General features: G+C 36.4%; 1 protein-coding gene across 2 annotated transcripts in view; it reads left to right on the top strand.

Annotated features, from left to right (window-relative positions):
- The window catches only part of PDCD6IP (programmed cell death 6 interacting protein), a 62,403-nt gene extending 46,927 nt beyond the window's left edge, over positions 1 to 15,476 (top strand). For both annotated transcript variants that reach the window (XM_024743441.1, XM_024743442.1), the window contains exons 13-18: positions 974 to 1,222; positions 1,575 to 1,709; positions 2,901 to 2,995; positions 9,525 to 9,648; positions 10,780 to 10,973; positions 11,870 to 15,476. In XM_024743441.1, the coding sequence (XP_024599209.1) occupies positions 974 to 1,222; positions 1,575 to 1,709; positions 2,901 to 2,995; positions 9,525 to 9,648; positions 10,780 to 10,973; positions 11,870 to 12,044 (972 nt within the window). In that variant the 3' untranslated portion in view covers positions 12,045 to 15,476. The remainder of the gene's footprint in view (positions 1 to 973; positions 1,223 to 1,574; positions 1,710 to 2,900; positions 2,996 to 9,524; positions 9,649 to 10,779; positions 10,974 to 11,869) is intronic.
- Positions 15,477 to 16,182: the final 706 nt, after the last annotated feature.

Below are 16,182 nucleotides of genomic sequence, written 5' to 3' on the forward strand. Positions count from 1 at the left end.
AACATACAGCTTATAGCTTTCTGTCTGTCTGTCTCTCTCGAGTGCTCTCTCCGTGTATATCCATATCTCTGTTTCTGTCTCCATGTCCCTCTCTCTCTCAGTCTCGATAGGTCGGCAAAATAGGGTATCTCTTTACTTGACAAATACATACCTTCTGGGGACTTCCCTAGTAGTCCAGTGGTAAAGAATCCGCCTTCCAATGCAGAGGACATGGGTTCAATCCCTGGTCAGGGAACTAAGATCCCGCATGCTGCGGGGGAACTAAGCCTGCGCGATTCAACTAGAGCGCCTGTGTGCTGCAAACTACAGAGCCCACTCACTCTGGAGCCCACCTGCCACAACTAGAGAGAGAAAACCCACACGCCACAACTAGAGAGAATCCTGTGTGCTGCAGTGAAGATCCCACATGCTGCAACTAACACCCAACACAGCCAAAAAATAAATTAATTAATTAAATTAAATAAATATTAAAAAAAATATATATATATACTTTCCTCTACCTCGTGACAAGGATGCAGTGTAGTGTAGCGAGGTTAAGAGATTGATTTGGAGTTAGGCAGGCTTAGGTCTCAGATTTCACCTCTGCTCCTTTTAGTAGCTGTGCAACCTTAGGCATGTTAACTTAATTTTTCTGGGATGCAATTTCTCCATCTGTGGAATAGAGGTAATAAATATATACCCTATAGGGTGTTGTAAGGAATACATAAAATTATATTTGTAAAGTGTTTAGGACAGTGCCTCGCACATAATAGATGTTCAGTAGATCTGTTATCATTATTGCTGCTGCTATTGCAATCTGAATCCACTAAAGGTACAGCAATGTCTGTATCTAAATAAACCTGATGTACAATTTATACTTGACTCTCTGAGAGATCGTCTCTCCCTGACCCTGGTGAACCTTTATATATAATTCCTTTCTTGAAATTGGCTTCTGTTTTTTGGGCAGTTAAACTAAGTTTCTTAAATTGTTTAGGTTGTAAATGTCTTAAAATCCTTACTGACAAATCTTGATGAAGTAAAGAAGGAAAGAGAGGGGCTGGAGAATGACCTGAAATCAGTGAATTTTGACATGACGAGCAAATTTTTGACTGCTCTGGCTCAAGATGGTGTGATAAATGAAGAAGCTATTTCTGTTACTGAACTGGATCGAATCTATGGGGGTCTTACAACTAAAGTCCAAGAATCTCTAAAGAAACAAGAAGGACTTCTTAAAAATATTCAGGTAAAGTTTATATACTTTAGTAAGATTTTTATTAAAAAAATTACAGGAAGGATAAACCTGGACTAAATCTGTATCCAATTAGGATTGTGTTTTTTGCAAATGTTACATATTAATAAAAATCTGTAAACATTATTGGTTATATTTTCATGCCCACTGAATTTGTGGTATTTTTTACTTAAGGAAAGCTGTAAAGTACTGTGTTACTCCAAAAGGAATATATTAGGTAAATATCTAGTAATAACTGCAGGAAATCATATATGATTTTCATAGTTGGGAAAGTATCAGTACAAATGTTATGAGCTATAGTAACTTGATAAATAAGTGTAACTGCATAAATCTTTCTTTTAACAAGGTCTCACACCAGGAATTTTCAAAAATGAAACAGTCTAACAATGAAGCTAATTTAAGAGAAGAAGTTTTGAAGAATTTAGCCACTGCGTATGACAACTTTGTTGAACTCGTAGCTAATTTGAAGGAGGGCACAAAGGTATGAAGCACAAAAGAAACAAGAGCTAACTAACCAGTGTGGATGTGAGGATATAGTTTGGGAAGTTAATTGGTATTTCCAGTTGGACCAAATCATTCTGTCTTGAATTTCTTAGCTTTAATGACTTTGGCTCTTGAGAGCTTTGGTATAAATGGGAGAAAGCTTAATGAAGGTGGGAGTATTTCATGGGAACTTTGCAGAATGAATTTTATATTTCACCAGGCAGAAAGAGGATGTGTAGGCATTCATTTCAGGTAGCAGGAATTAGCACAGAGAGGTCAAAAGGTCAGTGACACTTTGTTGGGGGGTAGAAAGTTGGCCAATCTGAGTTAATTATGAGGGAAGAGGAGTAGTAGTCAAAGCTGATACGTGGTGGGGAAGGGGGTATGTATGGCTTTTATATTCTGTGCTGGCGGTGCGGATTATGATAGATTTGTGATCTGCTTATGACTCAGAGTGCTTACTAAATATGTTTAAGTATTTTCTTGCCTTTCCTTTAGATATTTTAGGGAAATGCTTATATTTGTTTTTACCAATTACTTTGCTTTTGAGGGAACAAGTGATTTTTAAGTTTTTCAAATACATAATTTCTTTTGGTACTTTAACTCCATAATGATCACTTAATAAAGTTATCTTGATGTAAATATGGTAGATATAATGTAAAATCCTCTGAAGAGAGCATAGAAATACTGCCAAAGCCTTCCAAAGAGAGAGGATAGTAAAATGCCATTTTAATTTGGTTTAAAATGCTTTGTTGAAATAGATAAGCTGAGAAAACTCACCAGAGTGCCTTTGGAAATTCTTCTGAGGGTTTCTGAAATGATGCCTGCATTTCGGAAGTGAATGTGCAGATCTAATACTTCCACTTAAATAGGTTTAGAGTGTTTATTAAGAAGTTGACTTTTCTCTAGGAATTGGGAACTTGTTCACGATCATGAAACTTTTAACTTGTTGCCACTTAATTTTTGGTGGCAGTGCTTTCTAACGATGATTTTATTATTTTTATTTTCTTAGGGATTCTTAGGTCATATTTAATATTAAGTTACTGGACTTAAGTGGTATGACTGTCTCTCATGCATAGGATTTTAGCTCTTTAGCTTTAACTGTTATTGACAAAGGAGCTTTAGATTGTGTTCCTCTTAGATTAAAAATTGTTCTGGTTTATCACTTGTGTTTGTTCTTTACTTGTAGTTTTACAATGAGCTGACTGAAATACTCATCAGGTTCCAGAACAAATGCAGTGATATAGTGTTTGCACGGAAGACAGAGAGGGATGAACTCTTAAAGTAAGTTTATTTTGTGTATTAAATTGTACTTTTGAAGTATTTTTCTTTAAAAAAATCTTGCTACCTCTTTTAAAAAGTCATATGTGGAGACTTTTGTGGTGAGTTGGCAGTTTCTTTGTTTCCTCCATGGTGTTTGTTTGTTTATTTGCTTTTTTATAAATTTATTTATTTATTTTTTGTTCTTGGCTGTGTTGGGTCTTTGTTGCCGCATGCGGGCTTTTTCTAGTTGTGGCGAGCGGTGGCTTCTCTTGTGGAGCGTGGGTTCTTGGCATGCGGGCTTAAGTAGTTGTGGCATGTGGACTCAGTAGTTGTGTCTTGCAGGCTCTAGAGCGCAGGCTCAGTAGTTGTGGTACACGGGCTTAGTTGCTCCATGGCATATGGGATCTTCCCGGACCAGGGATCAAACCCGTGTCCCCTCCATTGGCAGGTGGATTCTTAACCACTACGCCACCAGGGAAGTCCCCTCCATGGTGTTTTACAAAGCAGCAAGGAAACAACTGCATAATCTGAGAACCAAAGGGTGAAAAGGAGTGGAAACTCTAGATGTAGGAAGAACAGTGATGTCACAGAAGTGATAGCAGAATAGCTCAGGGTAACAGATCTTAGGAAATGCGAATAAACATAAGCAGTTTACTTTGAAGTGGCAAATAGATTCCTTACATGAAGCTAGAGGCACAGAACATGAGGGAGAGAGGGTTTATAGCTCAGAAAATGTCAGTAAAGTCACTTTCTGCAGGGGCCTACTGGGAAAGCTGGGCGAGTAACATAGGACTCATTCCATGTGGAGTAATGAATAGAGAGTTGACACAGCATCGATACAAATATACTATATTCATTGAGGTGAGAAAGAGAACAAAATTTTACTAAACTTAATAGATGAAGAACATTCACCAGAATAATGTCGTCACAGAACAGATAAAAAATTTACCATGAATTAAAAAAAAAAAAAAAAAGAAAAGACTAGGAAACAATCATTAAGGATCACCACAAACAAGTGCCAGAACTCAAGGAAAATGGTAAGAAAACAGGAGGCACTAAAACGTGAGATGTCAGGATTCAGGAAACAAGTGGAAGAGAAGAACAAAGCCATCACAGGTGTAAGATGAAATGGGAAGGAGCAAAATGGAGGATAGACGATGAAGAAAACACAGGAGCACAAAGTAGAAAAGAAGAAATCAAAGAAAATGAAACCAAAGTAAGGAAAGGATTAAAAAGGATTAGAGAAAGTGGGCAGAGGAGATCCAATATATGTAAAATTGAATTCCCTTCAAAGACGAAAAACCAAAACAGTGAACAGAACAAATATTTAATGATATTACTCAAGAACATTTTTCTAAAATAAGGCTTGTTGAAAGGGTATATAATATGGTCAGGAGAAATGAACAAGAACTGTCAACACCCCAGCATATAAATTATTAGTCTTAAAAGATAATGGTAGGATCCTATTAAGGCAGTCAGGCAAAAAGATCAGGTAAGTTTATAAAAAGGTGAAAAAAATTCAGGCTGGCAGCACTGCATGCTAGAACAGAGTGGAATGATTGCTTGTTGGAACTCGAAGCAAATGTGAGGCAAAGATTTTATATCCAGTCAGCCTGTCCTTCAGGTGTATACAGAGCCATGTGCTCAATTAGTAATGAATGTAAAGGACCCAGAGACTATTATACTCATGGGCCTGAGCCCTTCAGATGACCTGACCATTATTCTTGTCTCTGTCCATGTTTATACAGTTTCCCATTGAAGAAGTGGACGAAGTTAAGAGCTACTTTCTTCCACCCCCCAAGAAAGAGCAGGGCCAGTTGTTTTCAGTTTTTCTACTAAACCTTTAAAAAGCAAATAATTAGAATGCTTTTTAAATGGTTCTAGAGGTTTAAAAAAAAACCCTCCAAGTTAGTTTTACTGATAAGTGAATCAGACAAAGATTAAAACAAAAGTCTTCAGACCAGTTTCATTTATGAATATGGATGCGAAATTTCTAAATAAAATACTTGCCATTGATATTCTTTAGTATATTAATAAAGAAGCATGACCAAGAGGGAGTGGGTGGTTATTCCAGTAATGCAGTGATTGGTTCAGTATTTTTACATCTAAGGAGAAAAAGATTCTCTTCATGAATGAGGAAAAAGCATGAGAAAATAACTATTCTGGTACTCAAAATAGGAATTAATTGACTTCCTTAACATGAAAATATATGTGTATGTGTGTATATATACAATAGATCTATTTATCTGTTTATATCTGCACAAAACTCAGCTTCATGGTTAATGGAGAAATGCTATAAACATTTCCCCAAAAGACAAATGCCCATTATCAATGCTATTATTTAATATTATATTGGCAGTACCAGACTACACCATTAGAAAAGAAAAAGAAATTAGAGATAGAAAAATTGGAAAGGAGGAGGTAAAATTATCACTACTTACAGACTTTATGATTACACATCTTGAAAACCCAAAAGAATCAACCCTCAAACTCTGCAAATAATAAAGGAATTGTTACTGAAGATAGGTGATTATAAAAATAATTTGTAGAAATCAATAGCCTTGGGACTTCTCTGGTGGTCCAGTGACTAAGACTCCGCACTTGCAATGCAGGGGGCCTGGGTTCGATCCCTGGTCAGGGAGCTGAATCCCACATGCAGCAACTAAAGAAAGGTCCCACAGTGCAGCCAAATAAATAAATAAATATTTAAAAGTAAATCAATAGCCTTCATACAAATAAACACATAGAAGATATAGTGGAGGAAAAGACTTCACTTAAAATAGCAATAAGGAAGATAAAATACATAGGAATAAATTTGTCATTTATTAGACCGGTTTGAAGAAAACTTTGAAACACTATTCAAGGACACAAGAGGACTTGAGCAAGCTGAAAGACGTATCATGTCCTTAGATAGGATGAGACAGCTTCATGAAGATGTCAGTTCTAAAGAAACTTATGTATTCAACATAATTTTTTTTTTTTTTTGTGGTACGCGGGCCTCTCACTGTTGTGGCCTCCCCCACTGCGGAGCATAGGCTCCGGACGCGCAGGCTCAGCGGCCATGGCTCACGGGCCCAGCCGCTCCGCGGCATGTGGGATCCTCCCAGACCGGGGCATGAACCCACGTCCCCTGCATCGGCAGGCGGACTCTCAACCACTGCGCCACCAGGGAAGCCCTCAACGTAATTTTTTAAAATATTTATTTATTTATTTTCTTTTTAACTGTTTTGGCTGCATCAGGTCTTAGTTGCGGCATGCGGGATCTTTCGTTGCAGCACGTGGTCTCTTTGTTGCAGTACTTGGGCTTCTCTCTAGTTGTGGTGCGTGGGCTCTAGGGCGCATGGGCTCTGTAGTTGTGGTGTGGGGGCTCCAGGACACGTGGGCTCTGTCGTTGTGGCACATGGGCTCTGTAGTTTGCAGCATGTAGGCTCTCTTGTTGAGGCATGCAAGCTCAATAGTTGTGGCGCGCGGGCTTAGTTGCCCCGTGGCATGTGGGATGTTAGTTCCCTGACCAGGGATCAAACCCGCGTCCCCTGCATTGGAAGGCGGATTCTTTACCACTGGACCACCAGGGAAGTCCCTCAACATAACTTTGATTAAAAAAGGAATCAACAGATTTTCATGTAAAACTAGACAAGTTGATCCTAAAGCTCAAGTAGAAAAACAATTAAACAAAATTAGCCAGGAAAACTGAATAATAATAACAGTAAGGGGAAACTAATTTGCCAGACACTAAAATATGTAATAGTGTCTCTAAAACACAGTGATACTGGCACGTGATTAGACCAAAGACAGAATAGAAGATAGGAGTAGATTCAAATACATATGTGAATTTAGTGAAAGAAAAAATCCTAAATCAGTAAGAAGAAGTTAGAAACATGTGCTTAGCCATTTAGAAAACAAAAGTTATTTTTACCTCAGAATAAGTTCTGAAAGGATCATAATTGAAATGTATAAAATGAAATGAAGAGAGAATATGAGAGAATTTCTTAGTAAAGCTGAAATAGGAAGGGTCTTTGTAATTCTGACTTCAAACCCAGAAGCCATAAAAAAAAAGTTCATCATAACATTATAAGAAGAGTCAAAATGTAATAAACTGGGGAAAAATATTTGAAACTTATTCATGGGCAAAAGGCAAATATACGTAATTTATAAAGAACTCCTAGATACTAATGAGGAGGAAAAAACTCAGTAGAAAAATTGGGAAAGGATGTGAATAGAAATTCTGCAGATGAAATATGAGTGGTTCTTAAGCATATGAAAAAATACTTACCCTCACTCAATATAAAATAAATATGAATTAAAATTACTCTGAAATAACATTTTTCAGGGATTTCCCTGGTGGTCCAGTGGTTAAGACTCCGCGCTTCCACTGCAGGGGTCACGAGTTCAATCCCTGGTGGGGCTGGTGAAATAAAGCTACATCTGTGCAGTGAAATACTATGCAGCTATTTAAAAAAAAAAAAAAAAAGAATGTTTTCTATTTACCCATGTAGAAAAATCTCTGAGATAAATAATTAATGGTAAAAAAAAAATAAGGTTACAGACAGTGTAAAGTATGCTTCTTATGTAAAAACGGAGAAGATAAAAATACAGGGCTTCCCTGGTGGCGCAGTGGTTGAGAGTCCGCCTGCCGATGCAGGGGATGCAGGTTCGTGCCCCAGTCTGGGAAGATCCCACATGCCGCGGAGTGGCTGGGCCCATGAGCCATGGCCGCTGAGCCTGCACGTCCGGAGCCTGCGCGTCCGGAGCCTGTGCTCCGCAACGGGAGAGGCCACAACAGTGAGAGGCCTGCGTACCACAAAAAAAAAAAAAAACCTTTGAATTGGTTTATTTCTGATAAGGAAGCTCTGGTCAGGTTCATAAGAAATAAAAAATAGTGGCTGTCTGTTTGTGGTAGTGAATGGTGGAATGAGAATTTGTAGATAGCGAGTGGCCTGTCACTTTTTAGTTTTTGAATCAAGTGAATATATTACCTTTTCAGAAAATTATATTAAATTAATATAAATAATTATAGGGATTTCATATTTTTTATAGTACCACCAACTAGTCTAACTTTATTTTTGACATTTTATCTGTACCCCTGGCCTTTTTTTTTTTTAGCCATAGAACCCTTTGTTCAGACTGAATCTTGCAGAGAAGCCCAGTTTGTGAAACAAACAGAAATGACTCTGTGACTTAATAGCTTTGATTTATATAATTAGTAAGTGCCTAGGAAATTCTCATTTGTCCTATAAATGTGTTATTTACTGCAACCATCTCTGGAGTCTATCAAAGGAAAAAATATTATGTCTTATGTGCTTTATAATATATTATAATCATACAGGCTAGATACTGTGTTTATGATTAAATATACTCAAAATCTAATTAAATAGTTGTAAAGATAATTATAATAAATAAAATATTTAAAATATTAAATATAATTGTTATATTTATTATATGTGAGTTATATATATACACACATATATATTAGATGTTTCAAAGTTTGACCTTTTTCAAATTTTAATATTGACTAAAAACTTACAGTTTATATTGTAAGCATTTATTACAAATTTACAAACATTATGAAGTAGTTTTGATTTCTTGATGAATGTGTGTAAGTTTTCTTTCTATGTGGAGTGTCTAATTTATCTTACAACTGGGATTGTTTTTGACAGTGAAAGTGTGGTCTGGGGGACTCAGAGTTGCTGTTAATTGTTACATCAAGACAGTAGGTCCTGTTGCAGACATTTCAGGACACGTCATGTTTACTGCTCTGTGCTTGTGAATCAGCACAGTGAGAAGTTGTTCAATAACCAAGTATTTCATAGAGTGTATTTTACTTTAGGGTTTTGTTTAGTGAGATTCCAATTTACTGTTAGAGGAGACTTTAAAATATTAACAAAATTTTTAATACTGTATTTTAATAGTCCTTTCAACCTCTATGTTTATGAATTTACCTTAATAATAGATTATGAGGTATCTTTTAACATAAACTATCTCGGTGCCACATTTCGAATATCTTTCAGAAAGCTTTCATCAAGAAATTTGTACAACGGTTTTAAAGTTTTCATCAAGAAATTTGCTCAGTGGTTTCGAATAGGTTGTTGTTTTTTGTAAACACTGATACAATACAGTGATTAAAATATTAGCTAGGTAACTATGTACAGTTGTAGTTTCCTGATAATTATTAGATTATTATGTTACGAGTTTCTCATCTAGGGGACGACCTCCTGTTAGAGAGAGGGCAGTTTCTTAGGCTCACTTGCTCAGTTTGACATGTTCCTTAGTCTGGCTCTAACTGTGATCTCTGAAAAAGTTTACCTTTTTCCCTGGTCTTCAGAAACAGAATAAGAACTAACTTTATTTTATTCACTAGTAGGAAGAAAGAAGATTTCAGTTAGTTCTAGTCAAGAACAGAAATGTAGTATATTTTAAAATACCATCATTGTTTTGAGTATATTTTCTGTGTTTCATATGTGAAGAAAAGAAAGTAAGAAAAAGATCTGGTATTTTGTATGTGTTGGTTTTCAAAATTGTGTTAATTTCTAACACTTCTGTCTTTAATAAGGGACTTGCAACAAAGCATTGCCAGAGAACCTAGTGCTCCTTCAATTCCTACACCTGCGTATCAGTCCTCTCCCGCAGGGGGACACACGCCAATGCCTCCAACTCCAGCACCGAGAACCATGCCGGTCAGTAAGCAACCACATTGTTAAAATGCAAGTTTTACGTGTTCTTGACAGCTTGCTGCTTGCTGTAAAGGATAACACAGACTTTACATTGTAGAGGTCTGGTGGTCACCACTTTGATCAGGTGACCAACCTCAACTTTCTGATGTTTTGCAGTATAAAGAACACGGCATCACTCATGGATTCTTGCCTAAAAATGTTTAACTAAATCTAATGAAGTCTTTAGAATCAACTTTCAGTTTATAGCAAATACAGTGATAAAACAAGAAATTAAATTGTGCTGTTAGGAACAGTTGGACGGTCTAGAACTGGAACATTCTGTGAGACACCTGGCTTGGTCTTTTCTAAAAGCAAATGTCATAGAAAAAAATAGACAGGGGGCATATTCTAGATTAAAAGAGAGGAACGATTCATAATAATCAAATGCAATACATGAACCTCAGCTGGATCTTGGTTCATAAAAACGCCTAGAAGAGATTTTGTGATAAATAGGGAAACTTGAATGTGGAGTGGATACTCAATGATATTAGGAAATAATTATTAATTTTCTCAGGTGAAATGGTATTGTGATTATGTAGGAGAATGTTAGGACTTGTATGCTGAAGTCTTTCGGGCTGGTGTCCTGAAGTTTGCAACTTAACTTTCAAATGGTTCTGCAAATATATAGATAGATAAATATATGGATATAGATAAAGCAGAGATGGCCAAATATTAATAATTAATTTAATTGGTAAACGTGATTGTTTATAATAGTATTCTTTTAAGTTTTCTGGTGTTTAAAAATTTTCATATGAAAATTCATGGGGCTAGGAAGAGATAACAGGAATAAACGGTACCTGACCTGCTCCTTCCTCCCACCTCAAATGTCTAATAACCATTGATGGGAGCAGTAGTGAACAGTAAATGATTAAATATTAGGCATCAGGGAAAGAGCAGTGGCTATGGAGTATCCACAAATTGGAGAATTACTTTTCAGCTACAGTACATTTCTGGAGTAATAAGCCCACATTTAAGAATGGGAATTAGAAATATATTTGGTTGGATTCTAGAGTTTCTCATATGCCCTTTTATTTTGATTGATAGCAATTTGACAGAAACCTGACACATTTTGTCAGTGCTGACTTTTTCTTACAGCCTACTAAGCCCCAGCCCCCAGCCCGGCCTCCACCTCCTGTGCTTCCAGCAAATCGAACTCCTCCTGCTACTGCTCCAGCTCCAGCTCCAGCGAGCACTGGGACCACTGCACCAGCTCCATCACAAACTCCTGGTTCAGCTCCCCCTCTGCAGGCCCAGGGACCCCCATACCCCACCTATCCAGGGTATCCCGGGTAAGGCTGAAACTTTGTATATCCCAATGAATTGGCTAATGTTTCTAGCTCTGGTTAGTCTTTTAAAAACAAGCTCACCCCTTCTCTGAATGGAGGTGTCATGAATGAGTAAGCTACATTGTCAGCTCACGTAGAAATAAAAGTAAGTTATAGTCACTTTTTTTGAGTCGTTGAATAGCCATTTCCCAGACTTATTTAATTTTAGTTTTTACTTACTGGGTTTATATTAAATATATCTCTTCTGTATGGAATTCAGAATGTTTCCTTGGTCTTCATTTAGGTGACAAACAGGTAGGTGCCTTTTCTGAGCTTAGCATAGCAAGGTTGATAAGGCCTTCTTTACATACCTGTACTTTGATGTCTTGGCATTCTGATCATCTCTTAAATAGAAATCTATCTAATTATGGCATGTATTTTCTTAAAGATCAGCTGCCTTTGTGATAGTTTTTTTAGTCTTAAAAATCCAGACATTTAACTGTCTTTTAAAATGTCTTCCAAACTTAGTAAAGTACATTGTATCTTCCAAACGTTAAAACTTTGTAAATAGTAAATTTATGAGCCTTACAGTGAACCTTGAATCTTGTGAAACAGAAGTGCACTTAGATTGCCACATTAGACTTAAGGGCTTCCGTTTTTATTCCTTGTTCATAGGTGAATATTTAGTCTTATTTCCTTCAACAATCTTATTTTTTGGGTAGCATTCAACACTTTTTTCTTGCATTTCAATTAATAACAGGATAGAACACTTTTCTCTAGCAAGTACCTTGAAACAGCTGTTTTTTCTCGCCATTGAATGGCTTTCTTGAAAAAACTTCATTTTAGAATAATTATTGTATGTTTCATTTTCTAGTGTTTGATTTACCAATCCAGCTTTCTTGTGTTCTTCTTCCCATCAGGTATTGCCAAATGCCCATGCCCATGGGCTATAATCCTTACGCGTACGGCCAGTATAATATGCCATATCCGCCAGTGTATCACCAGAGTCCTGGACAGGCTCCGTACCCAGGACCCCAGCAGCCTTCATACCCCTTCCCTCAGCCCCCACAGCAGCCTTACTATCCACAGCAGTAGTGTGTCAGCTCAGAAGCTCAGCTGGTTCAGCTCAGAGGGAAAGAAATACCAACCCTGCAATAAGTGTACTAAACCCTACGCTCTGGTTAATATAACGTACTCCGATGTGCTGAGTGCAGTGTGTAATTTCTGTCTGCAGCTAGAAGCTGTGCCCCAGTTCCACATTTGATTGCACATGGGCCATTTGCTGCTGTTGCAGTATAAAGACTAAGTTTAATAGGATTTGAAATAAATTACATTACAGTTCATAAAAGTTGAAAATGAGAAATTAAACCCACAAGTGAAACGTTTGAAATTATTATACTTAGTTCTACATAAGACATGATGGGAACATCAGAGGCTTACAATGATGGTTTCAGTACTGATACTCAAGAAAACTAAGTTATCTTTCTCTTTTGGTTTATTGATTTGGTTTAATTTTCATTATGCTATTTTGCATAATCAAAACATTGTAAATCTTATAATTTAAAAATAAATTCCTTAAGAACAGTTGTCATTGTTATGTTTTGTCATTGATTCTCATTCCTGTCTAATTTCTTTCTGGTATTAGTCTCTCATTTTATGTGTACACAAGTTAAACAGATCATGAGTTAAGTGCATGATTAATGCAAGTTAATAGGTTCAAGTACATTTTATAGGAAAACCAAAAGAATAATAACCATAATTTATCCTTCATATGCTGGTTAGTAAATTAATTTTGACATTTATTTTGAAAAATCCTATAATGTAGAAGAAACACAGTTGCTACCAAAGATTCTTCAAATAAATATACAAGTAAATATGTATATTTAATGTTTTATTATTAGCTTCTCCAAGAAATTGATACAAATTCTGGTAATAATTTTTTTCTTTTTTTCATAATCTGGTTAAAATAAATACATGTCATTAACAATGCTGTCTAATGTAATGGAATTGTTTAAAGAAAATTTACTGTACCCTTCCGTTCCTTTTTTTCACCTTACTGTCTTAACCTACTAACATTTAATGCACAATGTATATGAATAGATCTAAGCCCTTTCATTTTTATGCTCCTAAAAGATTGGACTATTTTATAATTCAGGGAGTGCACAAAACAGTTGTTGGGAGCATATGCCAATTCTGGAATAGGCTGTGTATTTAATACTAGTCTCTGCTGTTAGGATAAACTAATCACTGTATAAACCTCAGTGAGACTTGCCTAGTGGAGTGCATAGACATGCCTCATGGAATGAGAAAGTGAGAAAGGAATGAGTTGTCTCATATTCCAGTGGGGTCTGTTCTGTGTGAGGTTCATTTCAGAACATACCAGGCATATGAGTAGATGTCCAATGAATCTGTTTATTTTCTAAGTTTTAATGCTAACCTTCTCTTGAATTACTGTTTCATTTAAATGATACTATCAGTTGGTCCACTGTTGTTTTCATTTGACAGTTTGGGTTTATATTTTAAGTGTGGGACTGAAGGTGTGATTGTAAAGGGAGTGAATTGGTTTAAAATATATGTATATCTTTAAAAATCTTTGTTGTTGTATGTAGAAAACATGAAGGCATGTTACTTCAATATAAATGACCTTTACATGGAATACTGAAATTGGTTTAAAGTTCAGTAGTTAAAACCTTGGCAAAAATAGTTTTTTACATATCATAGCTAAGTTCTATTAATGTGGAATCATCAGAATATGACATGGGCTTGTTTGACTTGTGTAAATGGCACTTAAGTTCCTTATTATTACTCAAGTTATCATTTCTATCATAAGATACTCAGTGAGATTAGGGGTATTCCAAATTGCTAGTTTATAATTCTCACTAATGCAAAAACAAAACAAAACAAAACAAAATTGGCCTGAATATTCTCTTGGGGAAGGAAGGCACTAAAGAAAAGAGTAAGTGCATCGGAGGGCCACCAGAGAAGTTACAAGGCCATTTAGCCCATTCCCTGTGCTAGACTAGGCCTCCTCTGTTCTCTCAGAGGGCTCAGGAAGGTGGTTCAGAAACTTTAGGGAAGGAGGCTCCACAGCCCCTCGTGGCAGCCTCCTCAGCATACCCAGCTCATTCAGCTCTGTTAGCAAACCCAGGCCTATTCCCTCTTGTTGGTTCACTCATCTTTTAGATGATTGAGGATGCTTTCCTTTGGTCATCTAGTGTCTTAGGTACAGATGACCAAATTTCTGCAGCCCTTCATTGCTGGGTGTGTCTTCATAGGACTCTAGTTTCATTAAGGTGGCTCATGGAAAGAAGTTTCTCTGTCCGTTTTGCATTCTAGCAAAGAAGAAGCAAGCCCTCACTGGGATTATTTTTGTTACCAGACTTTTTTATCCTTTGCTTAACTTCCTGTATTCCACAAAATACCCTAAAAAGTTGTTGTGGATAATGCTTTTTATTTAGAGGTAGGAGAGTTATCACTCTGGTTCAGGTATGTTGTACCTATGTTTATAATTAGGCTTTTTGATTATCTTCCTAAACTAAAGAAAGGACACTATTTGTTTTATTTATTTATGTCAGGCTTTGGAATACTATTTTAAAATGGACTATAAGTAATGAAGCTCTGCATAAAGGAGCTGGTCTGAAGTGGGGGAAAAACGAACTTATTTCTTATTCCTAGTTGGAGGCAGATGGCTTGACTTCTCAGTCTGGTGTAAAGTATTGGTCTACTCCTGTGCCTCTTGGTCTTTATTTACATTTAAGAAAAATAGTCATACGTCACTGCAAACCAGTCAATCTTTGTGAGATCTGTGCATCCAACTTCTTTGCAATTTATAATCTCTCCCCAAATTTAAGTAGTTACCAAAAAAAAAATGTTTTCACAGAGCCTCTGTCCCTGGTTTTCTGTACCAGTCAGCAGCCTATCTAGTCAAAAAAGATTAAAAAGATATTTTCCATTAGAGCTTTACAGTTTGCAAAAGTGCTTTTTCTACACATTTTCTAATTTCATAAACATGGCAAAATGCAATTTGTTAAGTAGACTTCAGTTTGCTGATGGGGAATTTTTTTTTTTTTGGATGATCAGGATATCTTGGAAAATCTTGCTACAACCTAGCAGCATCTATTTTTGTTTTTTTTGTTTTTACACTTCCGCAATTATTAGTTGATTCACAATACAGAACAGGATACAAAGTAGGAGAAAAACAGTGCTATAGCATTATAATTACTAGTTTAAAAATAGACTTTAGAACTAAATGGTTGATTATAAGATTTACATGGAAGAGCAAAGAAGGAAAAATTATATTTTTAGAGAAAAAGAGAATATTCAGGCTTTATTTCTGGTATGAAGTTTATATTTTTTAAGAAATCCTATATTATCACACCAGAGATTTTAGATTCTTTTCTGCTTACAAACATTGCTGGTAGTTGGATGATATTTTTATTGTATTCATTTCTCTTAGGGGGAAATTGTAAAGAAAACAAAAGGTTCCGGATGAAATGTATCCTAGAAATAAAAGTTGAAAGATTCTTACTTCCTTGTAGTATGAATTCTTATTTAAAGTGTTTATGCTTCAGCTTTTATATTTCTCTAATTTCTTTGACAAACAGTGGGTTGGGAAATAAAAAAATACCCACTTTGACTAACTGCATGAGACAAGAAGACGGTGTTGTTTAAATGTTTTCTTACAGCTGTCAACCCTATAATTGATCATGGATGGACCATGATTTTCATCACTTATGATTTGACCCAGATCTTTCAGATGAGTAATTGCTTCTTCAGGTGTCATTTTTGGGTTAAATTTTGGAAATGTTTGGCGAGCTTACCACAGTCAATTGACCAGGGAAAGGGGGATGGTGAAATGTGTTCGTCTTCTAAAACATTTATATTCTTTTCTTCCTACTTCTCCCATGTTTTAAGGTCAGATGCAGCTGTTCTCCTATGTAGCTCAGGATACACAATTTATCAGAGAATGTGTTGGCTTTGTATGTCTTTGAAGTGTGTTGAAGTTGAACAAGCTACCTCCAGGAATGAATCTATAGTCTGAATCCCTATTATATACATTTAAGATACATAACTATTGGGTATAGTTAAATCTTTTTTGTTTGTTTTCACTTATCTGGCATCTGGGTTGGACAGTAGAGTTCTCACGGAGGGGCTTGGGAACCTAGGCATGTGGGGTGGGAGAACACGGGGAACTAAGGGACCCTCCCATGAACTGGAGTTCAGCTGCAACCTA

Source organism: Neophocaena asiaeorientalis, unplaced genomic scaffold (genome assembly GCF_003031525.2).
Source record: "Neophocaena asiaeorientalis asiaeorientalis breed wild unplaced genomic scaffold, Neophocaena_asiaeorientalis_V1.1 scaffold332, whole genome shotgun sequence".
NCBI classification, from domain to species: domain Eukaryota; kingdom Metazoa; phylum Chordata; class Mammalia; order Artiodactyla; family Phocoenidae; genus Neophocaena; species Neophocaena asiaeorientalis.